At 40.2% G+C, this 14,686-nt stretch overlaps 1 protein-coding gene across 1 annotated transcript in view; it reads right to left on the reverse strand.

Annotated features, from left to right (window-relative positions):
* Nucleotides 1-981: 981 nt before the first annotated feature.
* Nucleotides 982-14,686, reverse strand: part of TTC39C (tetratricopeptide repeat domain 39C) — a 47,415-nt gene continuing 33,710 nt past the window's right edge. The window contains exons 8-14 of the mRNA XM_053396384.1: nucleotides 13,703-13,810; nucleotides 13,026-13,135; nucleotides 10,326-10,449; nucleotides 7,812-7,909; nucleotides 7,485-7,589; nucleotides 5,516-5,554; nucleotides 982-5,224 (exon numbers count right to left, since the gene is read on the reverse strand). Of these exons, the coding sequence (XP_053252359.1) occupies nucleotides 5,135-5,224; nucleotides 5,516-5,554; nucleotides 7,485-7,589; nucleotides 7,812-7,909; nucleotides 10,326-10,449; nucleotides 13,026-13,135; nucleotides 13,703-13,810 (674 nt within the window). The 3' untranslated portion in view covers nucleotides 982-5,134. The remainder of the gene's footprint in view (nucleotides 5,225-5,515; nucleotides 5,555-7,484; nucleotides 7,590-7,811; nucleotides 7,910-10,325; nucleotides 10,450-13,025; nucleotides 13,136-13,702; nucleotides 13,811-14,686) is intronic.

The following is a 14,686-nucleotide window of genomic DNA, read 5'->3' on the forward strand; positions in this document are numbered from 1 at the left end:
GCAGATAAAAGGTTTTCAAAGCCTGCATATGCATGGAAAGCAGAAGTAGAACTTTGTAGATCTGGAATTATTCAAACACTCAGGTAATTAATACAAGAGTATTTTGATTCCTTTTTTTAATGCTAATGTTTTCAAAATGCTGGAATCTATTCAGGCATTTCCCTATCTTATGTTTGAGCTAAGGCTTGAAAGCACTGAACTATCTGCAGGTCTGTACTACAGATTAAACCATATACAACCTTGTATGACCACCACCTTGAATACCTAAACAAAGTGATTTTTGAAAAATTCTCAAACTGAAGTAGCGAACATTGTGCATAGTCTGATGGATTTTATGCAACCATTACACTGGAAGAGATTGAAGTCCATCTAAACGTAACCCAGCACACAAAGACCATTCACCCACTTGCACAACACAGATCAACCTGTGGCACAATTCAGCTCACAAAACAAACTCCAAGGCCTCCAAGCAACTTAATCTAGAGGGAAATCCCTTCCAAATGTAAATCATACCCAGTTCATACCATGTAAAAATTATCCAAGTTATGCTGAATGAATTATTGTGAGTGTGACTTATGCTACAAAGCTTCCAGTCTAATTGTGGCAGTCTTGGCACTCCAATAGAAAAAGAAGGGAACCAGTTTTCAATGCAATGGTTCACAAGTGAGGGATGTGAAATTGTACAATTTCATTGATAAATATTATTGTATCATATTATAAGCCCAGCACACTCCATTTCCTCTGAGCTAGGCTAGCCAAAAAATTAACTCAATATAAATTTTCTTTTGATTTCCACAGTTTGTTCAATTTAATTAATTGCTCCTCTATTGCATTAACTCTGCTGTTATTTGCTGTGCAACAATTGTCCCTTTCACATTTGTTTGATCAAGCAACCCTCCTGGCTAAGCCGCTGATGTAATCTATGCAGGTGCTGAGGGATACAACAGGATGGCATTTAAAAAACAGAGGTCAAGTCAGGAAAATGTTCTACAGATTTTATTTAAGAACCAATGTGGTAAATATAAGAAACAAGCATTGAAAGTTTAGTGGCAGAACATAAAGTGTTTGGCTCCGGGGGGGGGGGGGAGTGAATACATCTTTTAAGGAAAACATTTTTTTAAAACGGTAAACAAGTACAGATTTTGCATGGGAAACATGTCTTTGCAGCACACATGGAATACTGTTGTCCAAGCCACAACTGAGACCCATTTCATAGGTTGAATTATGCTTACACAAGACATGGGCAGTGCATCAACTGAGTGGCATGAGTACTATTAAACAGCTGGGTTTCCCTACAGTAGACACAGGGGAAACTAAAAGGAAAGAATCACACACCCTTGTAACCAAGTATATTTAGGGAAAACCAGCAATTTTAAGTGCATGCTCACCATTCAACCAACATCTGCACATGTATTCTGTATGCTGATATTTCTATGCAAGTATGAATCAGTTCTGAGCTGAATATGGTAGAAGTACTCAGTCTGCAAAACCAGGAGAAACTAAAACATGAAGAACAAACATTCAGGTTCCGGTGGCAGCCCAGAACATTTCAGCCTTTGTTCTCACTGAGGTGATAAACCAATCTGAGCTGTACACGGAAAACTAGGTGTTAGGAAGAAGGATTCTAGGTTAGAAACTTCTTTTCCTGAGAAGCTAGTCTTCTATGTGGAGGTGTTGTGGTTGTCAAATACAGAGGAACATTTAATCCTGTGAGCCCACTTCCTCAGACTTTCTTGAAAGAAGCCAAGCACAGGCCTACCACCTCAGAGGAGAACTAGGCCTAAAGACCCAGCCTAGATATGACCCTAATTTGAATAGAGCAGAAGGGGAATTTAATCCTTTCTCTCATCAAAATTCCTTCTGCCCAGAATGGAAAAAGGTAACAGGCCCTAGTATTTATTCTCTCAAGTGCTTGTGTGTATTGCTCAGTAGGTGGTTAAGCACCACCCTCCTTCCAACTCTGATCAAATGAATGCCCTTGCAACTGCATTAAACAAAACTATTGGGAAACCCTCCACATGTCTCCTGCACCACATCAAATTTGGCCATAAGTTACACCATTCACTTTGATAAACATCCACGTATCCTTGAAAAACTATGCATATTTATCACTAGAAGGCTACTTAACTGAAGGGTAATTACAAAGAAGGGAAAACCCTCAAATCTTGTTCTTAATTTTACTCAGCAGAAATATTTTTTAAAGTACAAGTTCTGTAAATTAAAGACATTTATAGCACACCAAAGTAAACAATCTAAAGTGACATGTAAAAATTCAAGTTATTCACTTGAAGGACGTCATAATGCGATAAGGTATCAACAACAACAAAAATATACCAGACCTGGTAAATTCTTAATAATATATATATATATTAAACCAATGAGATGCTTACTCTGTTATTGCTATTAGACCATGCCTCCGAGCTATAAAGTATAAAAACTTATTCCAATTACATAAAATACAGCTGAGATTATTCTCATCACTGGCATAATCTAATATAAAAATACCTTTGACATTTACAAGATAGAGGTTTCTTCTATGTGTGCACGAGAGGGGTGGGAGTGGGGGAAATACATGGATGGCACTGAGCCGCTGTCAACATACAAGGCGAGATTACTTTGCTTGCAAGATTAGCACATCTCAAAACAGACCTGGCGACAGCAATAGGCCCATGGTCAGGTCACTACTGTTTTATTTATCATCTAGACACTTGTGAAGAGCCCCTCCTATGAACCCATCATGCCAGTGCAAAAGTCTTCTAACTTTAATAGCCTTGCTCAGGCATTTATTGGTGTGTAATCCTCAAGTCATGTAAGCTGGCACAGGTGTACTTAAAATAGTTAACTTCTACAAGAGTCTAAGATGCTGAGCTAGTTTAACTTACCAATTCGTGTCTAAAGAAAAACTGCAGATAAGGTAAAGTGCTTGCACCAATTTAAAAAAAAACTAGCAGAAAAATTGTGTGTGTGTGAGATGCATAAGCAATCAGGGGTCAAAAATGCTTTCACACAGGCATATAGCTCCCAACCCACTACGTGTTTTAAGTTTTGTTAAATTTTGTAGCTGTAGGATGGCTGCTCCTGTTTCATGAGCTCAACATTGAAAGCTTATCCTCCAATCCCATGACCATGCAGGGATGAGGATGCTGCTGCTGTGTTTGATACCCATTGACTCTCTGTGTGACCACCAAGGGTGAAACCATCTTGTTGTAAGGCAACTGCAGTCTCTTTCTTGAGCGCTGCTAATTTCCCAATCCCCTTGCCCTTCCAAGGAATTTACTGCAAGGATCCCAACAGGTTTGTGTTTTTTTTTAATCTCCAAGCCAAGAAACAGAATGGCAAATCCTGCCATTTAAAGCAAACTAAAGAGCAAACATCCCATGTCTACAAAATGAAACCAAAGCAGATAAGCTGTCAATCCATTGAGAAATGGGACTCCTCCAAAGAAATAAATAATGATAATAATAAAGAAATATTCACAGCATATAGTGTTACTAAAAAGTAAAGGTGTAGTTACATCTCTTAAACATTCAACTTCTCTTTTTGAAGGCAGCAGGTTCAGCTGTCGTGAAGTGCTTTTTACTGGCCAAAGGGAGAGTAGGGCAATCTGACCCACAGCTCCAGTCAATATTTGGCAGTTTGGGGAGCAGGCCTATGCAGGTTGGGGAATGCTCTATATGCACTGCACCACACGGAGTATCAGCGAGAGCTGGAGGTGAAATGTGGAGACCCCTGCTTATATTTATCTCCACGTGTTCACTAGAAGCCTGCCAAGGTCTGAATCAGGGCCAACAAATTTGTGCTCTCCATATGCCAAGAAAGTGTTGGAGCCAGCCAGTCAGGTAAAGTACAAACAATGTAAGCATTTTTCAGAGTGTGCCAGAATAAAAGTTTATAGCTAGATACCAGGAGTGAAAGTAAGGCTCTAACCACTTTGAAAGAAAATGGTACTTCAGTTCTATAAAGTTACACAATTCCCAAGTATTTAGGAAAACTGCTATTCCAAAAATTGGTGTTTGAGTTGTTTTTGATTTTTTTTAAAAACACACTTACTTGTTAAAAATAAAACACTAAAACAAACTGGAATAAAGATAAGTGACATCATAGGTCTGGACTGCCACATGGCAAGTCCCATTATATTTAACATATGAGTGATAATTTGTAAACACCTTGTTAACAGCAAAGCTAGTAGGCAACAGTACCATTTAAAACAGATAAAAAATGTCTGTAACACAATTATTAAGGGTTTTAAAAATAAACATTTGGCTGAAAAATAGAAGTTTCTAAATCTTCACACAATTTAACATAAATATAGGGGTAGGCTCTGTTACACATGCATTTGGATGATCAATATAACTTAAATGAGCAGGTTTGCTGTGCTGTGAGTGAGCCAGGCTTGATTCTTTCCAGGCTCGCTCTGTTTTTGTTGGCCTCTGAATAAAATAATATCTATTTCTGCCTATTTACAGTTTCAAACAATTAATTACACAGTACTGTTTCAACAAACAGTTGGTATCCCTCTTCAAAAGAACAAATAAACCTAACCAAAATGAGAGAAAAAAGCTTTTTGCAGAAACTGAGCCAATGTTGTTATAGAAGTCAAAGTGTGCTTATTATAGGCTCATTTGTACAATCACAAGCTAAATATGTTCCACTTGTCTAAGAACAAACAAAAAAGACACACCTCAAAAGCAAAGGCTTCCAAACCTGGAGAAGTCCTCTAGCACAAATCCCACAGAATCCCAGAGTAGAGATATGAAGACAAGTGGGAGGTGGGGGCTGGAATAATTGAGTAACAACTGCCTCTCCACGACCTAACCCAATTTTCCAGTCCCCATCGTCCCAGGCCTTCACATATCTATCCCAGGAGTTAGGCAACTTCCAGCTCCCACTCACTCAATTAGGACTTGTGCAAGAGAAATTGCTACTGGATTAGGCCCTAGGACACTTAATATTTTTTGGCTAATTTTGCCCTTAACCATTGAAGATGGTAATGTTTTTCTGCCACCAACTCTAGATGTCGTGGAAAAAGTGTCTCTGGCACCGGTGGTTGTTTTCAGTAGAGAAGCTGGTCCTCCTAACAGTTTTGCTCTGAGTGCAGAAACAGGGAGAAGAAAGAGTTGAGGCATCCTGCCCATCACTGGGGGACCACTTCTTTTAGAGAGGCTAACGCTGCATGTATGCGGACATGCAATCTGTTCTCAAAATCATACCCTGTGAATTCCTCCTGCAATGAAAAAGCAAACAAACCAATACATTAGCCTAACTCACTCAGGTTTACCAAAAAACATGGTAACTTCTACACAGGACAGAATATGGCATTTATTTGTTTATAGGACATAGCTCAATACCCTCAATGGCAATGCAGGCTGGGAAGGATAAGAGGTTTCTATTCACATCCCACAATTACTATTAGCAATGCCACCCTCCAAGTCCAGCCAGGCTATTATCATGAAGGAAAGGACGCCCCATCTGTATAATAATAACAATGCTCAATTAATTTACTTTTTTTTTTTACCTTTGCCTGAAGCAGTAATGCTTTGCCTCTTGGTACTGTCTGCAGGAGGAAGCAAAATGTCATTTTTGAAATTTGTGTGCAAATGCAAGAAAATAATACTTTGGGAGACAGACAATGGCACATTATGGGACTTTCTTCATTTCTTCACTCTCTGCTTAAATCTGCTCTGGAGGTTTTCCAAACCCTACAGTGAAAAATTGGGGGGTAGGCAGGGGAGAGGAGAGGATGTCTTGTTGCACCAGTGGAAACTTGTTCTATGGTCTGGTTAGTCACCACTGAATGTCCCTCTTTAACTGGTCTAATGAGAATTCAAGTTCTAATAATGAGTTTGGCTAGCAAAATGCCAACTACCGGAAATTAGAAACGTAATTTTAATAAATAACGTCACTCAATAAGTTTTTAGGTATCTCAAAATAACTGGCAGCTGTCTCTCCACATTAAAAAGAAGAACAAATTTGCACACAGTGGGCAATATTCAATTAATGAGTCCCATTAGCACAAGGATTTCTGCTTGTGCAACGTGACTCCCCCCTCCCCCCAAATCTCCTTCTAGAAAGCAGTAAACCTCGTAGGCCATCTTCCACATGCATTGTGTGTTTTTAAGTATACAAAAATGGGGCATAGCCCTTGAATATCTCCTCCTCTTCATACAAGGATCCAAATAAAAAGGCAAATATGAAATACTGGATCTCTGTTTTTCATGTTCAAAACAAGCTCGTGCTGCCTTTCCATGGTCTTGCTGGAGAGCAATTAAGAGGCAGGTCTGAAAAGCATTAATTAAAAGCTATTTTAAGACCTTCTCTTTAAATATGGCAATGAAGAGAAGCGTGGGCGGCTGAGTGTATGAAGCATGAAGAGAAAGAGTATGAAGATCTCTAATTTTTACATGCCTAGATCTTTACGCTCTTACTAGCTTCACAAGTTTTACCACGCACAGTTGGGAGGCATTAAGTATATGTTAATAATGCTTGGACTACTCAAGAGTGTTCCCTACTGGAAAAGGGCTTAAGCAACCCAGCAAGCCACCCATTCCTTGCTCTCTTTGCCTGTACCAATGCTCCTCCCTTCCCTCCTAATCTCATCTATGATGCTAACCACCGCTCTCCCACTTCACCCTAAATGTGTTGGAGAGGTAGGGGTAGGAAGAGAGACTCCAAGCCACATTCATAGCCAGGTAATGCCTGGTTTAAGAGTAATGCAAAATAAAGGAAAAAAGGGGAGGCGGAGAACCCTTACCCAACAAGGGTTCAATGTAGCCAATGTAATTTTAAAAATTTGACCACTAGGCTCTACCTACCATACTGGCATAGCATCAACTACAGGTCCCTAACATCCTAATGCTACATGTATACAGACCAGCAACACAATTTAGATATCTTCTCATGCAGTATTCTTTAACCTTTTATTGTGATACTTGAACTCAAGCCTCATTGCAAAGGGGGAAACGGGTCACCTGACACCATGCTGATGTCATGTGACCAATATCAGAGTGGCTGGGGATGATGAAGTTCAGGAACTAGCCCGCCAGGCTGAAAAGGTTTTCCACCCCTGAGCTAGATCATATGTTGAAATGCCATATGCAATTCATTTGACTCCATCTGAGAATATCACCTGTACTACCAGTGCAATATCATTTCAGAACATTTTTCACCAACAATGCTGCAGTGACTGAATAAATAGACATTTCAAATGGACCATTGATTTTATTGCACTGATTAAATGCAAGAGCCATATCAATAAATTGCTGGTAAACTTGATGCAATTATGTTAGGCAATCAGTAAACTGGTAGGATAAGATTAATACAACTCCCCAGAACACAGGAACATGTGTTAAAAATAACACCGTTAAGAAAGGCCAAAAAGAGAAAATGCACATTCCAGATTGCTTGCAACCTTCCTCTACTTCTCTTTTGAAGCAGTAACGTCACACCAAATATCAGACAGTTCCAAAGTATGCTGTACTGTTTACCTGTGGATCTTCTAACAAGAGACAGCCAAGTTCATAGCAAGCATAGGGTTGGATATATAAATTGTTTTGGCGGCACAGTTCATCTTTAAGGGCTCGTTGAAAGAACTGTAAAACAAAATTGACACATTCAACACACAGTGACATTTCAAAGAACAAAAGAAACCTTCACACTGGACAACACATTCTCAGATCTCGCAACTATCTTCACCTGCAGGGCCTGTTGATTTGCCAGTTAGCTTCGGAACCAGTTAATGCATCAAATCAAAAATAAACTTGGAAGAACTCCCTAGCTGTTAGGAGTTCAGGGACTTTAGAAGAGGAACATACCTGAACAGCATCTTCAGCATTTCCTAAGCATTTGTGTATGGCCCCAAGTAGCAAGTTCTTTAAACCAACAACAGTGGAATCATCAATTTCATGGCAAGCTATATCAGAAAAGAAAAGGTTGAAGCATTTAGTTTTTAAACTAGATAAAAAAAATATTAAATTTAGTTCAACAATTTGTACACAATTTTATTACAATTGCCTTTAAGCAGTATACAAGAAACCCAACGTAATTATAACAAAAATGAATTAGATACAGAAAGCTGCTTAAAAAGCTTTAAACTCAATCTTCACCAGGTTGCTGCTCTACAGATAAGTTTGGGACTTCAAATTCTCATCAGCCAGTGGACAGGGATGATAGGGGTTGTAGTCCAAAACATCTGGCGGGCAAATGATTGAGGAAGGCTGCTTTAAGCCTATCCCCTAATCTTCTGTCTTCACTTTAGACTTTTTAGTCCAATCAACATCTGGACAAAAAAAATGCTAATATTCTCCCCTTTCAATCATCAACCACCAGATGGATCTGGTGCCAACCCTACTACTCATGCATGATGGCAATGGGTCCGACCTGGGCTGTGGAAGCAGCAGTGGCTGCATAGCTCCATCAAGTACCACCAGCGCCAGCTAGGGGGATGGATTGACCCCTAAACCTTCAGCACGGCCATTCAAATATGCAGGAGAGGCAGGTGAAACAATATATGAATTGGCTCATAGTTCAACCAACACTGAAATGTTTATAATAGCTTTAAAACATACTGTTCTATTGCACAAATATTTTCATGTATGTTTATGCTGGAGGAAATGCCAAATGTGTTTAAAGAAGCAGTAAATTTATATTGACTAAGAACTGGTTAAGAAACAAAGGAGCAACAAAAGGTTTGTGAAGTTACCGATAAAAAAATAATAATGTAAAGCATTATGAATCCTTTACAGTGGACGCTCGGGTTGCGAACGTGATCTGTGCGGGAAGCACGTTCGCAACCCGCAGCACCGCGTGTACGCATGCGCGGGTTGCGATTCGGCGCATGCGTGACCGCTGAAACCCAGAAGTAACCCATTCTGGTACTTCTGGGTTTCGGTGCATCCGTAACCTGAAAAAACGCAACCTGAAGCGTCTGTAACCCGAGGAATGACTGTATTTGTATGATGCGGGGAGGAACACGTTGGACACAGAAGTGTACACACACCATGAGTCAAGCTTTCCAGCTTTGTATTCTGTATGAGTCAAATGGCACAGAAAAATGAACTTCTGGAAATATGTTCAAGTTGCAGCCTTTACCTCTGGATGGCTTTTCCAACCCTAAAGCCAATTTCCCAAGGCCTAAAGTACAGTCATAAAAGTCAGAAGAAGGCCTTGAGAAGCTATATACTGTTTATATACAGAAATGTGTTTTAAGTCTTGTCTAAATTGCTCACAGCGAGTGCCAGCTGCCATTTTGAGTATGAATCTCTTACATCCTAAGGCTTATAGCTTCTTCAGCAACCCGAGACAAATGACATCACCACTAGGATCAGCCTTGGCACTAAAGAACTCTCTTAAAGAGATGCATGACAAGGCATCTGTATAGGAATGCTGTATAGTTTTGTTTTTCCTTTGAAGCAATATGCTTTTTTATCTTCAGAAATCCACAGTCTAACAAAGCGTGCTTCAAATTAAGGCAAAACATGAGTAGATAGTAAAGAATATTTGTCATCTGTGCCTGTCTCTACTTCCTGAAGATGACAGATCTGGCATCAGTTGTTCATGCCCTAATTTCGAAGTGAATAGGTCGTGACAATGTGGGGTTCCCTTTAGACATTCAGGAAACTTCTACCAGTTCCCATCAGGTACTGGAAGACTGGGTGTTATACCATCCCTACTGGTTGCCCATCTGTTTCAGGGCTTTATTTACACTGCTGGTTCTGACCTTTAATGTGTTAAGAGTTTAGGACCAGATTGTTTCAGAAACCAGTTGCAAGATATGGAGATGCAGACTGGGCAACTAACAGCCAACCCTATCTATGTAATATCAAGTAATCTTTGCTGTGCACAGAGGGGAGATAGTGAGAGGAGAGGGGGTGGCATAAGCTGGATTGGCAGTGGCTAACTGCCTCAGTGTGCCCCTTCCCATCACCTTGGACTCCTGCATCTATTGATAGCTCTCTCTTGGGAAGCTACGTGAGCACTGGTACTCACAGCCTGAACATCAGAAATAAAGGGAACAATGGCAAACCACAACACTGAACCAGTAGCTACCATGCACTATATTTTGGCTCACACTACTGCCAAGAATATGTTCTGATCGGTGGTGGGAGAACAATACTCAAATTTCCACAATCTGGTTTATTATCCACTTCAAACTGCTTATTATTCAAAGCCCAAGAGTTTATAGTGTATCAATCATTAGATGAGTAAGCCAGTTTCTGCCTTAAATTGGCACAAACTGCAAGTATTAGCGACAGAAAAGTGAGGGTTTGTAAAAGAAACAGTTTGTGCAGAAAACAACAATAAAAAGAAACAGACATCACATCTTGTACCTTGACTCATGTGCTGTAGGTTTGGGAAGGAGCAGTTTGGAAGAGCTTTCCATAAATACAATACTTCAATGGATGCCAGTATACAGAGTTGCTTGGTTGGTTTCTGCTTCCTAAATCTATCTGCCTGAAAACAATAAAATGGTTTATTTTAATTTCCATCTAAGCCAAGGGCAAGAAGTTTTCAACATGTTTTCAAAATGCAACCTTTAAAGTTATACAATTGGACAAGCTGAAGGATATTTTTAACATTCAGCCAGAAAAACAGCAAACCTCTAAAGACTGAAATGTCAGCGTAAAGAATCATGTGCCACAACATAATATTCCAGTGTACCCCTAAACACTACAAAGTGTGTGCTGTTCAGGTCTTCAGCCAGTCTAGAACAGGAACTTTGTAGTACTGTTTGTGACTCGCAGGGCGCACATATTTAAGTCCCACTCTTCCAAAACATTCCCCTCCAGTACTGAAAAGCTCAGAATAACAACAGGCTGATCTTTGCGCATGACCATGGTGCAGCTGGGCATTAACCCTGTTGTTAAATTGCTTTGAGGTTTTTTTGTACAAAGCAACTAACAAATATAAAGACCAATACACGCAATGCAGATCTCATGGATTTAAAGTTAAAGGCACTTCCCTTTAACTTAAGAATTTTGTGAAGCATTTCTGAGCTCACATCAAAGGAAGAAGAAGAAGAAGAGTTTGGACTTGATATCCCGCCTTTCACTCCCCTTCAGGAGTCTCAAAGCGGCTAACAATCTCCTTTCCCTTCCTCCCCCACAACAAACACTCTGTGAGGTGAGTGGGGCTGAGAGACTTCAAAGAAGTGTGACTGGCCCAAGGTCACCCAGCAGCTGCATGTGGAGGAGCGGAGACACGAACCCGGTTCCCCAGATTACGAGACTACCGCTCTTAACCACTACACCACACTGGCTCTCGAGTGTGGAGAGCATTTATGTTGCATGTACCTACTTTCTGGATCAGATTCCTAATCATAAAGAGTCACAACTTGTCTTGCGAGGATGAGGGACTCTTTCCAATTAGTTAAGAAAAAAGCAATTTGTGGGCAAGTCCCAGACTCCTATGGGGAGATCCATAGTATATCACTTATTAGATCCTTCACCTCATTCAACCACACCTGTCCACCCAGACCAAGCCACCCCCATAGCAGAAATGTACTGGTTTTAAGGTCAACAACACACTTGGGTTACTGCCCAACACCATGTCCACAGTTCCCTCTTCTAATTTAGATCTGCCTCCAGGAATCTAAACTCCTGGCAGTGGCGTAGCGTGGGTTGTCAGCACCCGGGGCAAGGCAAGTAATTTGCGCCCCCTAACCCATGGATTTGCACCCCCTAACCCGTGGATTTGCGCCCCCTAACCCTAACCCCCAGATGTTGCGCCCGGTGCGGCCGGCCCCCCCTGCACCCCCCACGCTACGCCACTGACTCCTGGTATTATCTCAGGTATCAACAAAACAAGGGGACAAACATGGGAAAGTTTTCAAGGGCAAGAGAGGACAAAGGAGAGAGAAAGAAAAGGGACCAGATAAAAGAAGTGAAGCCTTTTTCTCTCCAGATAGCTTGTTGGCAATTTAAACTGTTTGACACTCAGTGGTAGAAGCTGAGTTATGAAAACTAGGAGCTAAATGGCACATTAAACCAAGTTATGTGCGCCACAACAGAATGACTAGGCACACTTTTTTATAACAATACAAAACTGAAAATTAATGAACTGCTGCTAAAATCTTATGTTCATTTTTCACATGGTCTAGTCGTCATCTGAAGACTGCAAAAAAACACAAAGCCATGCTTCCCCTGCCTGCCCCCTTAATATTGGAGGGTCCCTCAAAACACTGCCTGTCTGTAAGGCCAGCTGAGAGGCAGAACCTATCAGCTTGCCTGATGCTGCAGTGATTTCTTGAAGTTCAGCAGGCAGAAATTTCTCCTCCCACGCCCTCAGCATCAGCAGTGGCAGTTTAAATCAGAAATTTTAGGTGCAGTACTGCTCAGAAATTGCTTGTGCTAATGAAATTCCCAGTCGCAAAATGTGCCTAGAACAATGGGAGTTTTGAACGCTGTTGACACTGCTTTAAGCAAAATATTGCCATACAGAGAATTTAAAATGTTCTTATGGCACTAACCTTAATAGGATCATTCTACAGACACTAACAGCACAGTAACTGAACAAGGAAAACGGCACATAGTAAAAAAATGGATTGTCTATTTTTCTCTTCAGAATGTCACATGCACTATAATATTATTTTGCTTTCCCATTAAGACAGACATGGTTTAGCTTTTCCAGTGGAATTCTTCCACTACCAGTTTCCATTTACAGAAGTATTCCTGTATCTGGCAGAAGAAGCATACAAAATTAAGATTCTCACTAAAATTATGTGCACTCTCTCCATAAGGAGAAAATAATGTACAAACCAGCACAGCATTGAATGATTCTCTAGTGCTGATCTCATAAAACTCATGGCCTTTTCCTAAATTGAGAGGGGTACAAACCGGGGGGGGGGGGGAGGTTTCCCAGCCTGAAACACACATGCTTCTCATGACAGGTCCTGACATACTTATTTTAACAGGGTCAGTAAACATCAGTATTTAAACTGCATTGTTCAGAAAAGATTTTAAAAGATTCAGCTTAGATTGCTATCACCACCACCACCACCATCACATCAACTCGGCCTATGCTCATCAGACCTTTTTGACCGAAAACTGCTCAATTTGATTGTTTTTTCTTTTAAAAAGCTTCTGGACTTCTTTGAACACATTCTGAGCTCCATTCACATCACCGGTGGCACCTTGACACACTGTAATAAAGCACACACCAAAAGTTTATTCTAGTTATCTTAGGGCAAAAAAGATTTTCAGCTGCCATTCCACATAGTCATTAAACATTTAAGAAATTTTATGAATAACCGATGCCTGAATTTGCTTGTTTTTCTTTCCTTGCTCCATCTTTATGTAGGACACCTATGAGATTATAAGCCTACAGGCAGGTTCTATGTTGCTTTTGATATTTATACAGTGCCTAGGAAAACTTAGGTGCTTCATACATAAATAATAATGAGATACAAACAAATGCAGATAGAGGCTATTATGCAGGAAGAATATTGCATGCTCACAGTTCATCTAATTAACAATAAATAAAAATATAGAAATACACACCACTTTACATTAATGTTGTGATTTGTGAAGCTGTAAATCTAAGGTTTATTTACAATACATAACCTAGAAAAGGAAAAATGTACGTTGTGGGTAGTTTTCTTGCAGAGATACTCTACTGCCATATAATGATCAACAAATTCAACACACACACACACACACACACACACACACACACACACACAAACTCCTATTCATGTAATGATACTTCCCTGCTGTCAAATAGGCATAGTAGCATTGGGACCATCTTGATTCATTTTTAAGACGCTCAAAGGATTCAAATGCATCCTTGAAGTTCATTTCTATCATGCTGCACCAGCCTGTAAGTACAAGCAAAACATTTTTAAACACACTGAAAAGAAATGGTTCATACACGGAATAAGCACACAGACACACACACGTGTGTGTGTGTGTGTGTGTGAGAGAGAGAGAGAGAGAGAGAGAGAGAGAGAGAGGGAGAGAGAGAGGGAGAGAGAGAGAATATATGAATATATCTGGAGGAAATAGAATCTGCCACTGATGCAGGACTGAGTGAGTCCTGATCCCTCACTGCACATGAGAGCACAAGGGTCTTGGTGTCAACAGCCATTGCAGAAATGGAGTGGAGTTTCTGTAAGCAGGCAGCTTTTCTGGCAGCAAGTTGCCCATCACAATGCTTCAAGTAAAATCTGCTTGTTTTCTGTCTGAAGGAAGTCCACAAAGGTTAGGAGCTGTTACAGTTTCAAAGAGTGGGTGAAACAAAAATGCATTGCTTTGTCTTCTTTTAGAAGCCATGCTGACTTTAATTATATCAGAAACACAGTCTTCTGAAAGAAGTCACTGAATAAAAACTAGAATCTGAAGTGTAAACACAGCTCTTAACATGCTTTCAAAATGTGTGTGTATGTGGGGAGAAGAGGTGTACTTTTGGTTTACTAATGCTGCACTTTCTTGACAGTAAGCAAGACCTGCATTCACTCCACAGTCACAGGTTGCACATTATCAATGTAACTTTTTAGGTGTGTGTTAATAAAGGCAATGAGCATGTAGCTCAAGTAATCCATATGCATCAATGGACAATTAAGTGTGGTAAACTTAATTTTTCCCTTTGTCTGTTGACCAACAAATGATCATGATTACTTAATTTACTAACACAACTCAATATTGCTCATTCAAGCACTAGTAGCAGTGATTAAACACAGTAGCAATAAGAAAAT

The sequence above is a fragment of the Podarcis raffonei genome, chromosome 7 (genome assembly GCF_027172205.1).
Source record: "Podarcis raffonei isolate rPodRaf1 chromosome 7, rPodRaf1.pri, whole genome shotgun sequence".
NCBI classification, from domain to species: Eukaryota; Metazoa; Chordata; class Lepidosauria; order Squamata; family Lacertidae; genus Podarcis; species Podarcis raffonei.